We start from the raw sequence: 16,909 nt of genomic DNA, 5'->3' as shown, positions 1-16,909 counted from the left end.
TATTTTATATTATTATATTGTGTCTTTACTATTTAGTCATTCATTACCAATTTACACACCAGCCTCCCCTTGCTGCGTGCCCATGGAGTTTTGTACCTTTACAAGTACATTAATGCTACATTTTAGTGCATTACAACCATTCATCAAATGTTTATGCTAAACATTGGGACTTAAAGTAAAGTGTTAGAAATGTATTATTATTTATTCTCTCAGAAATAAAAGGGACGCAGAGATAACATCTAAATGTAGCCCCACAGGTTCAGAGGAGAATAACTGAGAATAAGTAACTCCCAATAACAGGGAGGAGGTGTGGCTGGTGTACACATTTTAAGTTCCTAACATCCCCTGGAAATGCACCCTTTACCACAGAACTGTACGCCTCCCCCCTCCTCTCCCTGGCATTGAATGGAGCTCCAAAATACCTTCTTTGCCCCAAGCCTCTAAAGAAATCCCTCCTCTGCCTGTCTTTTGATGCCTGCCCCCACCTCTAAAGACATGCCTTTGTGCCTTATGCAGAACTGTATGCGCTGCACATTCTTTCTAGTTCTATAGGAGGATTTTTGTAACCCGGTCCTGATGAGCCCACGGAATTCAGCTTAAATAAACCTCAAGATCAGAGTCCGACCGAATCTCCGACACACCAGCATGCAGAGGGCCACTGAACTCACACACACACACACACACACACACACACACACACACACACACACACAATTCTCTCCCATGCAAACTCTCTCCCCCTTTTGCCTTATCACCCATTCTATCTATCGGTTTTCTGTCGCTTAGAAATGTTCACATTTTTTACTTTTGTCTCGAAAATCTGAAAGCTTGAGCAGAACTACTAGGACTGACGTGTAGAATATGTTTCCTTTAACTAATGATGTCTCCTGATGCACACAGCGTTGAAATGACAGGTTGACAGTTATGATTTCAGCGTCATTCTGTTCACTTTCATTTAGTAATATTAATAGTGGAGTCAAATTCAAATATAAAAACAGTAATCACCAACTGTTAAAGCTTCTGGGAAACCTGAATACATTTTTAATAAATGCTTCCACAGAAATATGCCAATAGTTCTTTATTTTATGTCTTTCAGGTTCAATGAGATAAACATGTTGTATCTTTAAATTCAACATGTGATCTAAATTCAACAGTCAGATTTTGAAGGATATTTAATTTCTGAATTACATCATTTAACCCAAACTATAAATAATTCAAATGGAGCCATGTGCTTCATCTTTGTAACTCAAAGCTTTATATTTTGGTCTCATGCCAGCACGCTCACCTGACATGACTCCATGCAGCCGCCCCTGGAATGTGTATGTTCAATCGTGTCGCTCTGTGTTTATCAGTCTGTGCAAATTTACTAAAGGACGCCTTGAAAATCACAAAGGCAAGTTAAAAAAAAGACGTTAAACCTTGACAAAATGTTTTTATTCCATCTGTATGTATATATATATATATATATATATATATATATATATATATATATATATATATATATATATATATATAAATAAATATATATATATATATATTCCATCTGTATATTTTAAACGTCTGATTCATCTGTATATGTTTAATTCCATATGTATATTTTATTTAATCTGTAAATTTAATATTCTTCTTGTTACTACTAAAAATATTTTCTGTTATTACCATGCTATTGTTTATTTGTATTACTTGTTTCTTTTATCTTATTACTTATTACTTGTGAGCAGTGCTACTGTAATCCTGTAATTTCCCCACAGAGGGACTAATAAAGGATTATCTTATCTTATCTAAATAGTCAACATAAACTAGTACAATGGGATTTTTTTTATTCCAAAAATATTACATGCCCACGCAGGGAAGTTGAGAAGTTTGTACTTCCTAAAATAAAGAGAGCATAACTGAAGATAATACAAAAACAGATCAGAGGAATAAAAGACTGAATAGTGTCTACAAACGTTTTACATGTTCTATACTTAAGAAACTCAAAATGGAAATGTGTCATTTTGCTCACAGCCTATCTGTTCTTGTACTACTCACTTCTAATGTATGTGTGCATGATTAAATGAGCCAAACTGTCCCCAAAAACAAACGCCCTGCAGACTTTCTTCTTAGAAACAATTTGATATCTGTCCCTTATGACTTACAGAGTGATATATCTAACACTGTGGGTGGGGAGAGAGAGAATGAAACTTCTGCTCGAAACAGTCTAGACAGCCTGATCTCACTAGAATTTCTACTAAACCTTTTCCTCTCGTCTGTGGGGAACTTCCCAGCCCCGGGTCCCACTTTGGGAACCCCGGAACCAGACTCTACCCTCCGGTCTGATGCCCGTTTCTCTCCCTTTCCTTCTCTCGAGTGGGTGGTCCGGTGAGCTTTTCTGGGCGGGGTCCTCTGTTTCAGCCCTCCTACCCTCGTTCCCTCTTGAAACATGCTTTAATAGAGAAAGTATGCAATGCATACTGCTCAGCTACAACCCCCAATTATACTGCAACTGGGGTATTCGTGACTGGACGTCTGGGGGGATCACACACATTTCCGATTAGAGAAGAGAGAGAGGGGGAGAAGAGAGAGAGAGAGAGAGAGAGAGAGAGAGAGAGAGAGAGAGAGAGAGAGAGTGAGAGTTTACCCTTTCAATCCAACCAATGAGGCTGTCGATACGTTAAGGTTTTCATAGTTGTGCAGGAGCACAAAGTGAGCTGACTGTGAGAAACTTCCAGGTGAAAACTACGAGCCGTCTCAAGGTAACTCTCTCTCTCTCTCTCTGTTTCTCTCTCTCTCTCTCTTTCACTCGCTCTCTCGCTCTCTCTCTCTCGCTCTCTCTCTCGCTCGCTCTCTCTCTCTCTCCGTTCTCATTGTTGCATTTGGCGCTGCCTGCATGAACAGGAGCACCCATCCTGAACACGGAGCCTATAGCCCGAATGCATGTATGCATGTATGCCCGCTACGTGTGTGTGTGGTGTGTGTGTGTGTGTGTGTGTGTGTGTGTGTGTGTGTGTGTGTGTGTGTGTGTGTGTGTGTGTGTGTGTGTTCATGGCTGGTTGCAACGGAGAGCTTTTGCACCTGTGTTCCTCGCCTTTGTCTTTCTTGGTAAAGTTTTGTGCAGCTCTTCGGTTCATATCCTCCGCCGGGACCTGTTATCGCTGCACAACCCGACACATTTAAGATCGATTGCGCAACTGATGGGAGCAGTGGGATGTTGTGTAGTGAGCGCCGATTTCACGCTTTAAAACACCGATGGCCTCGACTGTTGTTTTGGTGGTTTTTGCATGTGTTACTCAACCCCAAAGTCAGGAAGGTTTGAACTCACGGGCTCGCTGCAGGAGCGCTTTACGCACCTTCCTTTTAAAGACTGTAAAATGATGTGTGTGTTTTTTTTGTTTTTTTTTTGTATGGTTGCAATTGCCGCCCATATGCAAAAAAAGTACATTCAGTCCCAGTACTTGACTGCCAAACACAGACTCGTTCAAGCAGACGGTCCGTCGCTGCAGCGGGAGTGAGGACGCTTGTTGTGTTGCTCTGAAATCGGTTTATTAGCGAAACGAAACGACGGCGTGCGTCTCGTTTGGTTTAAAGTCGTTTCAACGAGCCCGTAGGTTTCTCAAATGAGTCTGACTTCCTTCTTCAGTGCGGCCGTTTTCATAGGCTGTGTTGGCAATTAGTGTTTGGCACATTCCTTACAGAGCTGTGTTGAACGACTACCATGGGACATTACCAGCAGCCAGTCTGAAGTTGACATTTATGGTCGGCTCTCTTAAAATACAAGTAAATACTATAGGGTATTCCTTTTTCGAACGTTTAGCTATTTTTTTTTGCCAAATGATACATTGTTTTCAGTAACATAGGGTGTCATGTGTCATGCCTTATATTCTCTGATTCTCAAATGCAACCATTTGCTAGCCTTCGTTGTGTTATGGCCAAAATCGTCTATCCCGATGTAGTTTCTTTCTTGATAACGTCAATATACAGCATGTTTGTCTGGTCATTTCGAAAATTTGAATTTCATATACAATATGCACACATGGTATGGAACATTTAGTATACTTCTGTGTGAATTAAATACCTTACAAAACATGCAAGTATTTGCTCATTTAATTATGAACAAAAGTTTCGACAGTGGTATTATAGTATAATTCTTATCTTTTCACATTGTTTGAGAAACTCCAGTGGGAATGTCCTTGTTATTATCAATTCAGATGATGTATTTGTGTTTCCCAATATCTAGATATAGGAGTTTGGGCTATAAGCTCCATGTTCATTGAACAAAACGTAAATTATCATAATGAGTCATCGCCCAGCCCTGATGTGTTGGCAAACTAAAGGCCTTGTGGTTTCGGTTCAGTTTGAGAATCTGGGAACTTGTTTGGGGCATTTTTCACTATTTTCTGACATTCTATGAATGTGTCATTATAAATTAATGACAGATAAGACATTTGCTTGATAAATAAATTATAAAATTATATTACAATTTACTAAAGTCCAAGATGATGTCTTCATGTGTCTTGTTTTTTGTGACCTAGAGTCCAAAACCTAAATATAATCAGTTATCTATCACATAAGACAAAAAAGCTGCATATCCTCAACCTTAACAAATTTGACATTTTTGCTTATAAACCTATGACCAATGGTAATGATCAATGAATTATCAGAGTACTAATCAATGAATCAATGGATCAACTCATCGTTGCAGCTCTAAATCAAACTAAAGGCTGCCAACTAAGATTTGTAAATCGTGTAAATTGCATGTAGAATTTGTGTGTGTTTCCGTTGCACAAGTTTAACAGTAAAAGTTGCTGCAGCCCACCTACAACATGGAAAACCTCATTGAGAAATACCTGACAGAGGGCAGATGGAAAGGCAGCGTACTGTAGAGCAGATGCAGATTTTGGATGGCAGATTGAGTTGTGAATATCTGTGCTACTTTTAGTCGCTGGACACCACTCTCATGTTTCCCTGCGTCTGCCAGACCCCTGTCTGTGTTTCGATGAACCTGGTGCAAAGGCTTATGTATAAGCAGTTCCCACGCTCGCTTGTGGAAAAGGATCCTGTGTGATTCTGAACTATCCTTTCAATGATTTGAAGCACTGATTGAAACTCACTCTTATAATTGAGCAAAAATGAAAGAAAACAGATTTGAAGTGCGATTGTATATCATAGCTGATTATCCTGAATTATTCAAAGATGATTTTTGCCACTTTTCTTTGCTCCCATCTGCAGCTCCTGGTACTCAGGTCTTCTCCTCTTTAAGCCCTTGAGGCCGCTCCTCCAGGCTTTAATGCCCACACTCTTTGAAGAAGGTGGACAGACACAGGCATGAGTAACAGTGGGACCAAAGAGCCGTCTCCGGAGCTGAGCACTGCCCAGTCGCCTCCTGAACCTCAGCGCCGGGGCAGGGGTCGACCACGAAAACAGCTGCAGGTAGGACTTCCTTCTTTGAGACATCAATTTGATCTCTCTCTTGGACCTTGAGTCAATAAGTATCTCAATTCAAAAGTAAAAACAGAGCTATTTGTTTCTTTGTCTGTGTCTCCTTGCTGCTAAAATGATTCCCACTGGTTAGTTATGGTTTTACATGTGATGTCTCTGTGCAGGAGCCTGTTGGACCACCGACCCCAAAGCGACCAAGAGGACGACCGAAAGGCAGCAAGAACAAAGGCCCAAAAACTGCACTGAAGGTTGAATCTGTTCAGAGTGTTTGAGATGTTAATAAAGTGAAGCAGAACAAAGTCAGAGAAGATTTAGTACAGAAAAAATTCAGGCGAGGTCTCACATTTGGGCACATTTGGGTACATTTGGGGCATATATGCCATTTGAATTTTATCATGAACCAAACTATATATTTCACTTTTATATTACTTATGGTGATCAATACATCCAAATAGATAATTTTTTAATGAATTTTCTGCCAAAGTCTCAACAACTACAAATAAAAAATGTTAAAGTCAAAAATCTTTGTTAGAACGAAAGTACTGAAGGAATATAAAGACCTCCCCTGAGCCATTCATCTGTTTTTTTTTTCAGAAAGTAGAGCCTGTTGGGGAGAGACGACCTCGTGGGCGACCAAGGAAATGGGTATGGAGCAATAGTTGACAGTTAGAGACACAATAATGCCCAAAGCCTTCAAGGTGTCTCCTGGAGCTGTGCAGTTCTTTACCTTTATGTTTAATTCATTCTGTTTCCTCTCTTTCCACAGCCCCAGAAAGTAGTTAAAGTAGCTGAAGAGGAACAGGTGAGAAAAACACAATCTTTAAAAGACTGTAGGGTGGGTGAGTTTTGTTTTGAGGGAGCATGTTAAACCCCAGGTTCCCTTGAATGAACATGTATTGTGTGATTTAGTTTGTTGAATTGATTATAGAACATGTGTTGTTGGATAATCTTAAAAAGCATTACATTACAGAGCCTCAAAGTACGTGCACTTTTCAGTGTAATACAGTTTAACACATTCATTTTATTTGATTGTGTATTAGTCACTGATTAGTTATTGATTATCATCAAACTGAACCTCAAGTCACTTTGAGAGTGCGTGACAATGGAGCGATGCGAGCTCTGCTTCAGTTGAACAGAAATCTCAGTTTGTGTCACACATTTCACCTTTTGACTAAGCTGCAGTCACATCTGTGATGAGGGAAAAGCAGAGCTGATATATTTGAACTATTCATAAAGGGCTTATGCTGAAGCACATAGCTTATGTTCAGCAAACCTAAACCACATTCAAAACCATTGGAGTGGTGCTGTGGCCTACAAAAAATGTTCTTCTGACCCTTCTATAATTCATAAACTCAGTTATTGGATGTATAGCCAACAGGGATGCAGAGGTGTTTCGAATAAGACATGAATCATGGAGAGAAGATAATGAGAGAATCCTAGTGCACTATATATTATCAGACAAATATAACACTGCGTAAAGTGCTGTTGCCTTGGCACACTTGATGTAAATATCAAAACCGATGTACGTATTCCTTGTACTTTATGTAAAGTGGCTTCATCAGGATATGACGAGTTCTTGGTAAAGCACAGATGGCAGCGCTGAATTCCCCAGATACACCTCCTAACATCCTTTCGAAACATCCCGTTTTGGTGAATGCGCGCTGTGTTTCTGAGAAACTTTGCTTTTTGTAGCCAATGTGTTCATTTTTTAAAAGGAAAACATTTCACAACAGTTGTCACCGAGGCGGGCAGCAGTCCTCTTGATGCCCCTCGCCTGCCTAATCGCATCCTCTCCTGTGAGCAGTTTGTCAAAGATGCTTCAAGAACTGAAACCGTTGAGACAGACTCCCTTTCTCAGACACACGCACGCAAAGGGGAAGAATGAGTCAATGGAGAGAGGGGAAACCTGATCTAACTGTTCTCTTCTTCTGTCTTCTTGGTTTCCTGACATAACTGTCGTCTTCCTCGCATTTATAGGTCTGACAGCTGGACCTACTTCCCTGCATGCGATCACTCAATGAATTTGAAACACTCATTCTAGCTTTCTTGTGCTCCTTCTAGTATTGATTTATCACCTTGCATGTAATGAGTCACTAGATAGTGGCGATAACAGACAAAGTGAGAGTGTTTCTTGGTCTTCTGCGGTTTCAGGGCTCTTCAGACGAGGCTGAGGAGGGTCCCTCGCAGCTTAAGCCCTCAACATCTCAGGTTGCGACACAGGAGGAAGGGGAGTAGATAGGATGCCTCTCTACCTACCTCAAGGTTTGGCCTCCAACAAACAGGAGTACTGTCTGACTCCTATCTGTGATGGGGATTCAGGAACACACACACACACAACAATCATTGCAGACAGTGGTTTCTTCTCTCTATCTGGCACTGTACCCTGGTTTTTTATTGGTTCACGCTAAGAGTTCGGTGCACCGACTCTGTTTGACATCGGGGAATGATATCTTTAAACATGGCTTTTGGCGAGGGGATAAATTGACATTTCGTGGAATACATCTATTCACTTTCCAGCCGAGAGTTGCATGAGAAGACTAATACATGTCTCATATTTGTGCAGTTAATATTAACCTACTGTCAGCAGCTGGTTAGCTTAGCTTAGCATAAAGACTTTTGTCAGCTATTCTGGCTTCATCCAAAGGTTACAAATTCTAACTAAAGTGCTGTAATTACCTGGTTATATCTCACTTGTTCGCTCTGTACGCAAACCAACGTGGACGGATCAAACTTTTTTTTAAATTTTCGTTTGCTGAGTTTACGTGCCTTTTTGCGTTTGAGACTGTTTCCAGTTTATGTGCTAAGGTACGCATTGTTTAATCTTCTCATCTAACTCAAGGTGAAAATGTCAAGAAGTGTATTTCCGAAAATGCTCACCTACCCTACTGCTTCATGCCTGCTTTCCTGAACCTCTCAGTGTGTGTGTGTGTGTGTGTTTTTCTGTGTGTGTGCATGTTTTTGTGTGTGTGTGTGTGTGTGTGCGTGTGTGTGTGTGTGTGTTTTGTGGTTGTGTGGAGAGGGGACAGGCTTGCGGGTTGAAATGAGAACGGGGTTTAAGAAAAAAGGAACCAACCTGAACCGTTTTATTAAAACATGTTTCGAAATAAAGTGTCACAAATCCTCATATGAAATGGGAGCAAGACGGGGACATTTTTAGCGATGTTACAATATAAACATGGTGTGCTGAAGTCATTATTATAAAAGTAGAAGTGAAAGGTTTTATTCCAAAATGAAATATCCAATTTGGTAGTGTGAACCTTAGCTCAATTGTCCATGTAAGCAAGAATTTTATTTAGATTAATACCCTCAATGATTTTTTTTTTCTCATTCCAACCAGCAGCAAAAAAGCACCCAAAGGTTTAAATGGATATCTCATTTTTTGGAAAAAACCCTTCATACATACTTTGTTGAAATGTAATTTTACCACACTCAGGATTTTACTATTACAATGCTTTTACACCATATTGAAACCTCAGGTACAAATCTATTCAGGAACATGTTGTCAGTCTACTCAGTAATAATTATTGTGCTGTGTTTGTTGTGCATTTCTGATCTGTATTTGACATTACCAGTATGCCTTGACACAAAGACCTCATTTAAACCTCAGTTGCCCTCAGTTTCTTAATCTCTCATACTACCTCAGTAACACAAAAGATATCCAACAAACTTATTCTCCACTCCCTCAACAGTACTGACATACATGTTTACTCTACACACACACACACACACACACACACACACACACGCGTGCACACACACACACACAGGTTCATGTGCAAGTATACACCACAGACAGGCAAGTCTGCAGGCCTACATACCAACAAACAGAAGCAGACATCACACTCAAGTAGAGGATTTTACTGTCTGAGAGCAAATAAAAGCATCAGTGTCATTTCTTAAAACAAAACTGTATTTGTTAATGCTGAATTGAGACTTGTTTGTTCTCCTGGGAAATAAAATGCAGCCAATAGTTTACAACAACTTAAGCTTTTTAGGGTGTAGTTCCTTATGAAATACTTTTTTTTGGGGTGGGAAGTCAGTTAGTCTTTTCTCATTTTTACTACATCATGTATTTTCTCATTCTTACACTGTAAATTGTTTGTCTGACACTCTTAATACGTGTGATTTGAAAGGAAGGGCAGCGAATAACCACACAGTGCTGAAACACATGGCAGTTATGGGATACAACAGTTACTTAGTATAAAAATTGCCAATTTAATTGTGGGAAAGGTATTGTAAATACTTTGCAATTAATCCCTGTCTTTGTTTTAGCAATTTATGAGAGAAGAGCCAGGTTGCTCCTTCCTTTCATATTTTACTATTAAAACCAAGACTACAAGCAACCTGTGGCCACAATGTGAAAGTAATGAATACATGATGGATGCAAAAATAGTGTCATGGAAGTATTAAACAATGAGGTATAAAGTGAGCAAACTGAATCACATTGTTTATTAGTAATATCTACAGAAAAGGCAAAAGAAAATCCTGATGTTGAATTGAAGGTATGTTTTATTGCTTATTCAACTATTCATTTATTGTTTTTCTTTCAAAAGTTATACAGTCTTGCTTTAAACCAGTGGTTCTCAAACCTTTTCTGTCACGCCCCACTTTGGACGAAGCAAAATATACGGGCCCTACCGCCCCAACAACATTGGAACAAAATGGTCCAACTTTTTGAGACTCCTTCATCCATTCTTTTTTAATTAATAGATTAAAGAAAATTGAAATCCCAAGTAAACCAGATTGCTCCATCAGACAAAAACTAATAACATGTCCAATCACCTTTGTTAAAACAATGCAAATAAAGTTATATATGTGCAAAAAAAAGTAATATTTGGCAAAAAGATTACAAGGAAGCCGGTTGGATCCCTGTTTTCTCCCCATAGTTTCATGTTGAAGTGCCTTTGAGCAAGACACTGAAGCCTCAGTGCTTCACAGCAGCACAAAGCTCCTTGATTACTAAGGATGGTAAAATGCAGAGAATAATTCCCCCACTATGGGATTAATAAAGGATTCTTAAAAAAAAACAAAAAACAAACACCTGTAATGCCTCCGCACCCCACTTGAGGGTTGCGCCCCACAGTTTGAGAACCACTGCTTTAAACGGTCAGTTTACCCAAATTACCAACAAACGAAAAACATTTTTTCACTCTTGATCACTTTTAATTTGGACACTAATACAATAAAAACGGTTGTGCTTATGGTATGAAAAGATAAACTAGCAGAATGATTAGATGCCATTACGTCATCTCATGAAAAAACCTCAAGCGTAGACTTAGCATAACAACTCTCAACTCATACCGACAAAATAACATTGGGATTTTGGAGTGATTGACTGTTCTTTACAAAACAAGACAGCCTATTGCACATTATTTAACTTCCTCAGTTGTAGATATCAAGTATTTCCTTCTCCTAAAACTTGCTTATTGAATCACTGATGATGAGTTGTATCCTAGTACTTTCATGTATTTCAGCACTGTTGACTAAATTGCTGCCAGAGGAGCTTAATTATTTTACAGGCAGACATGTTTTCATGTTCAACTGCATTGACTTTACTTGTTTTGCCCTCTGGACTACCTCTGAAAACCACCACGCCTGGGACGCGGATCTGAGGAAAAGTTTGGGTTTGATCTGATCTTTTCCATCAGACCTGCAGGCGATGTGGATCATGAAATCTTGAAATAACTGTCAAACTATTGCTGTTGTAGTCCACTCATCTCATCTCACTACATTCATGCCATCATAATGAATGGAAGTCAGCCTGAAGGGTGCCTCTTAATTTAACCATGCAGCTGGGTCAATGTTTGTTATTTTACACGCGCTGTCCGGATATTTACTCTCTATACTGAGACGTTGTTCTGTGATCTTACTGATGGTTATATAGTTACATACAGTACTTGATCCATTCTCAACTATTAAAAAGTTGAAGTGTAACTTGAGAAATTATCTCCTTTGCCTTACTTTTAACACCTTGTTGTAGTTATGTTATTGATCCTCATCCACTTCATTAATACAACTCACAAACCTGTGATATATATTTTGTTATGATTCTTTATCTTGTGATTTGTGTTATTCTGCTTCTTTTATCGCTTACCAATAAAATATCACACCTATCGACTCTTTTGTTCTGATCAGTACAACAAAACCCTTTTTCATCAAATTGGTTGAAATCATTTTAATGTATACAGATTGAAACAATCCTTCATTGCTCAATAAAGAAGGAACAAAGTGGAGAGGGAGAGTTCACTTAAGGATGGTAACACATCCAGAGTTCAAGCTTGTCAGAGACGAAAGACCACAAAATCAGTATAACACAAATTTACACTTCTCTTTTATCAAATATGGAAGTAGATATTGAAGCTCAGGAGAACTTCACTGACAAGCTATCAAACAATGTAACACTAATGACACAACATGATTTAAGAAAAGTGCAACACACTTCATTTGTGCTCCAAATGATAACAGTGCAAGATCATACGTGATGCTTCCCATTATGCTCCCTTATCATACATGCACCCTACGTTTGTTTTTCTTCTTTTGAAAACCACAGCCATTTCACGTACTGTGTCGTGGTGATGAAAACTTTCACCAATCCTCCAGTTGTTCCCAGAACTAGTCCAGTTTCCCCTTTGTTTTCCTGCCTCGGAGACAGTCTGTTTCTGGATGATTTAAGTAATGGAAGAGAGCTGTTAAGCATTGAGAGCTTTGGCTACATCTGTGAAGACCAGACGACTGGGCCTCTGTGTGGTCCCCTGGGAGGTTGTGAGAGTCTAAAGAGGAGATGGGCAGCAGGGCAGATGGGAGAAAAAACTGTTAGTGACATTATGAACAAACGGGGTCTCCAGCCTTGGATTGTAAGAAATAGTGTTTGTGTTCATCGACTGCTATTTGTCCGATTTTTATTTACATTAGGACCATCAAAACAGCTGAATCCACTTCATATTTGAGGATGTAAAGTGAGACTCATGACACATGAAACCAGAGAATATTTGTTAGGACCAGAAGCCACATATAAAACCAAAGAGTAGGACAACCTGTTTAGGGTACGTAACAAATTCACTAGTGTTAGAAATGTCCAATTCCGCATTTTAGAAATCAGTAGATAATTTATTGGAGTTCTGGTGTGCCGATATCGTTTCATTAGAAACAAGGCTTTAACCAGATTATCCTGACTAAAATCCAGTTTTCAGCTATTTTTTACTTTTTTAAGCTTTTTATGTACTTTTTTAAGTAATGACATTTGCTCAATTGGATTTAGGTGCCATGTGTGAGATTAGGTTGAAAGCTGGAAAAAGCTAATAATTGGATATATTATGAAACTATGGCGACAGAATATATATTAAAAAAAACAACTAATAAATATAACAAACAAAACAGCATTTATCAGTACTTATCCCATCATTCTGATTGTTTCACTAGAAATCGTTAACATCTGTGTATTTAACTCTTGAATTAATGGATTTGATTATTTGAAAATATCACAAAAAGTTGCACTTTTGGAGTGCATGTGGCCCCTGGAATATTTGATGATCAAAGTAATAAGTTGAGGGAGCATAGAGGAAAGTATGAAAGATAATATGGAAGTATGTTTAAAGGTGAAGACTGGATGTGATGGTGTGTGATCTACTTTAATACAGATTGGTTCAAAAAATTTGAAAAACAATAAACATGACACAACATCTAACTGACTGGTGGTTGTTTGAGTTACTGAAATAATGATAGAATGAGGATTGAGGGAAGAAAATAATTTTAGAGAGATGGTTCAGAAGACACACAGGTGATACTTTACCATGTTTGTCTTTTACCATTATGCCATTGTTAAAACTTAAAAGGAAATCAAAGGAAATAAAGATAAATTATGACAAAAAACAAACATTCACAGACATAAATTGTACTAAATAAGCTGATCATCAGTAAATGGCAAACATTGACAATTTATGTAAAGATAAAAACATCTAAAATATACAGTGGAAATTATTAAATCTACAGTTAACACATGCCAGAGGAATGGCTTTAATACTCCACACTGGTGCATTTTGATTATGTGTGTGTTTTGTTATTAATAGTAATAGTAATCTAAGCCAGTTGATTATGGTTATCATGTCATTAACCACTTTGTGGTCTGAACGAGAGTGTGTTCATACTAGTCCATAGTTCAGCGGTTCCTGTAAGGACGTTACCTTGGCGTTGGGACCTGTGAGGCTGCCTTCCCGGCCGTGGTCCAGTAGTTCCTGTTCCAGCAGGTCATCTTGTTCTTCAGCCGGGTCGAAGTTATACATCGGCATGAGCTGGTGCCTCAGCTTCTCCAACCTGTATGAGAAGTCAGCATTTAAAGCGAGTGTTGGTCATCTTCTTAAAAAAAAAATCTGTGTTATATTTGTTGAAATTTGCTTCACATCCCAAGAGCAATCAATATATCGAATGCTCTAACAAAGAAAACAAAACAATCCAGTATCTGCAGCTGTCGCAGGACTGTAATAAGGCCGTCCAATAATCTAATTTGGCCAACTTTTGAAGCCAGTGCTGCTGGCTATTTTCATTGGAAAAGATTTCGCAAAACTGGGCTGGGTTTTTTCGGTTGGATTATTTTTTAAATCTTGCATACTCTCACTAGTCTCCCAAGATGATTTAGTCTAGCTTTAAGTGAGGAGAAAGTAAACCTCATTGCAATGCCGGATTAACCTAGTAGGTTAAAAATGGACGAAAAGGTGCTGGCCTCTACAAAGCCTCCACCAGTGTGTGAAAATACACTGGTGTCTCAAAGTTACCACAAGTGCAACCAGTACTCCTATCATGGAATAATACACAAATAGGCTTTGTTTCTGTGGCAACATGTACAAACTAAAATAATACAGATTTTTAAACTGGATTTCAACACAAAATAACCCTTAGTTGATACTATGTTTTAGTGGTGCAAATGTAATCACTAAAACCAATTGACCTGTCGTAAACTAAGGTTGTGGGATCAGAAAAAAAAAAGTATCTGTAAACTCACCTCTTACGTTTCCGAATATACAGCATCTAGGATGGAGAGAGACATATGTAATGACAAACAAGCAGTGTTGTTGTAGTGTTGTAGAAGTAAAGTGCACAATGACTGAGGGAAAGTATATATTACATATGACATGTGCCAAGACAATTATACATAAATGTGGGCAACTGTGGCTCAGAAAGTAGAGCGGGTCGACCCTCAATCAGAAGATCGGCGGTTCACCCGGTTGCTCTGGTCCATGTCGCTGTGTCTTTGGGAAAGACACTTAAAAACCCTCTCAAAAGGCTGTCCCATTAGTGTGTGAATGGGTGTGAATGGGTGAATGACATGTAGTGTTAAAGCTCTTTGACTGGTCAGCAGACTAGAAAAGTACAAGTCCATTTTACGATAACCATAATATTGGGGGGCAAGAATCCAATGGGTCAAGACAGTTCATAAAGAGAAAATACATTTTGACTGAATCAAATGTTATTTTAGAGACAATATTGAAATTATTCCTCACAATTGCCACGGCCAAGCCAATGACAGTGATGATGCCAAAGGGTAAGAGCACCATCCCCATTCCCGAGCCCTCGATCACCGCCTCCGGAAACGTCGTGGCATTGAAGCTAGTGTCGTTTGTTGTTATAGTAACAGTCATTAATGTTGTTCTTGAGGTGACATTGTCTCTGGCGCTCTTGCTCGTGGAGAGGAAAGGGATTGCGGTGGTCGTGGCAGTTGTCGAGAGAAAACTTGTAGTTGTCTTAGCTGCAGTAACAGCCATGGTCAGGTGCAACAGTGTCAACTGAAGGATGTAGTTTGGATCTTTGTGTGGGGATGTTGCTGCGTCCCTCAGCCTCTAGTTCATCCCAAGGTCGACACAGGTGTCTTCCCTTTGGATTGAGGTCTGCTGACGCATTGAAGATATTCTGCTCATATGAAGTGGAGAATAAAACCTAGACAAGGAACAAAAAGGTCAACAAGATAAGTAAATGTGTATTCTATTAATACAGATTAAATTATCCTTTAAGTGCTTAAATATAATTTCCAATTTGCTTCTGTGCATTGATTATTTACTTAAATCCTTGTCTTAAAAAAAAAAAAATCCAACATTTTAGTTTTGTCACACCTCACCCTCGATTTCACTCAAACCACGGTCTATTGTGCCTGCAGGCTTGTGGCGGGTGTTTTGGGGCAGGATGTGGGTAGCAAAGGCACAGAAGGAAAGTGGCGTAACAAACTTGATAAAATACAGAGGAATAATAACCACTCCAACTGTAACGTGCACTGTGAGGAAGTGTTTTGGCAGCGCATTTAAAACTTACACCCACACACGCTACTACACACAGTTGCCATAAATATCCACTGCATCCAAACCCTCGGTACATGTACCTCCAACCCCCCACCTACTCATACACACAGACACACAAACACTGTACACATCCCATGAGAGAGGAGCAATGTATGCTGAAGATTTGCATGTATTATGAGATATAAAACGTTTCCTTTCGAAGCAGAAAATAGACACACGATCCATTTCTCCTTAATACATCCTGTCTGCTGAGCCCTTAATGAGGAACATGTGCATCTGAAGCACACACACACACAATGAAAACCAAAGGCTGGATTTACTCAAAACTGTTGACTAGTTTACAACCCCTGCGCTGCAACAAGACAGACATCTTTGTTTGGATCATGTTGTGGTCTTATTACTGTGTGTTACTGACACATAACATGCAGCTCATCTCAGCTGTCCTGTCCAAACAGCTGAGCTGCTAATCCCACCAACGTGACCAGGTCCTACTCCATGTGTCCTCTCAGATTAGAGATGCATACGTACCTTAACATACAACATGCATGATTTCAGAGGGGATCTGCAGCAGAACGGGGTTAGCTAGAGAGAGGACAATTTCACTGGAAGAGGCAGCATTTCCTCCAGCGGCTGCTCCTCCTCCTCCTCCTCCTCTTCTGCTCCCCCCTTTTAGCAATGCAGGTACTGCACAGGCTGTTTACATTGACAAAACTGCCATTGGTTGTGATGGAATCCACACACCAGATTAACCCTATCTCGGCCGCCTCCAAGGGATCACCTTCCCGTTCTCCGGTTGCCTCCTCGGATCTTTTCCCCCCGTCTGGCGCTTTCTTGTATTTCACTCAACAGAGCAACAGAGGCTGCTCCAGGGATGCTGCAAACAGAGATGAGTGCGGCTAGCTCCCGCCCCCGCCACCCTGCTATTGGTCGGATGGCTTCAAGGTGACGGATACGGTTGGTTCCCTCCGCTGTCTGTTGGGCTTTGCGGGATGAGAATTGGATTTAAGGGCTCTGCACACCAGATGCTGTCAGACCTATGTGAATGACTGCATCCGGGTGGCAGCTCTGAGGAAATTAACCCTATGATGCATTTTTCTTTAAGTCTCCATGATCGAATTGTACTCTTTGATAAAACAGGCAAGAGAAGGAAAAAAAGAAATCACTGAAAATCGCCCTCAGAGATTCCTTTTACTTTACTAGGAGTTGTA

At 39.7% G+C, this 16,909-nt stretch overlaps 2 protein-coding genes across 2 annotated transcripts; one reads left to right on the top strand and one right to left on the bottom strand.

Moving 5' to 3' along the window:
- The first annotated feature begins 2,869 nt into the window (after window positions 1-2,869).
- si:ch211-161c3.6 (high mobility group AT-hook 2b) lies at window positions 2,870-7,905 on the top strand. The gene is given in 6 exon segments (XM_068595065.1): window positions 2,870-2,918; window positions 5,240-5,409; window positions 5,583-5,666; window positions 6,013-6,063; window positions 6,185-6,220; window positions 7,570-7,905. Coding segments are annotated over 6 exon segments (474 nt in total). The 3' UTR covers window positions 7,654-7,905.
- A 1,231-nt stretch (window positions 7,906-9,136) lies between these two features.
- Window positions 9,137-16,571, bottom strand: cunh3orf18 (chromosome unknown C3orf18 homolog). Its single transcript, XM_068595064.1, is given in 6 exon segments — window positions 9,137-12,188; window positions 13,599-13,728; window positions 14,414-14,439; window positions 14,913-15,249; window positions 15,251-15,345; window positions 16,230-16,571. Coding segments are annotated over 6 exon segments (684 nt in total). The 5' UTR covers window positions 16,245-16,571; the 3' UTR covers window positions 9,137-12,107.
- Window positions 16,572-16,909: the final 338 nt, after the last annotated feature.

The sequence above is a fragment of the Clinocottus analis genome, unplaced genomic scaffold (assembly GCF_023055335.1).
Source record: "Clinocottus analis isolate CAN_PGR_092001 unplaced genomic scaffold, fCliAna1.0.p SCAF_3, whole genome shotgun sequence".
NCBI classification, from domain to species: Eukaryota; Metazoa; Chordata; class Actinopteri; order Perciformes; family Cottidae; genus Clinocottus; species Clinocottus analis.
The sequence above is the reverse complement of the archived record's forward strand: the minus strand, read 5'-3'. Positions and strand labels throughout refer to the sequence as shown.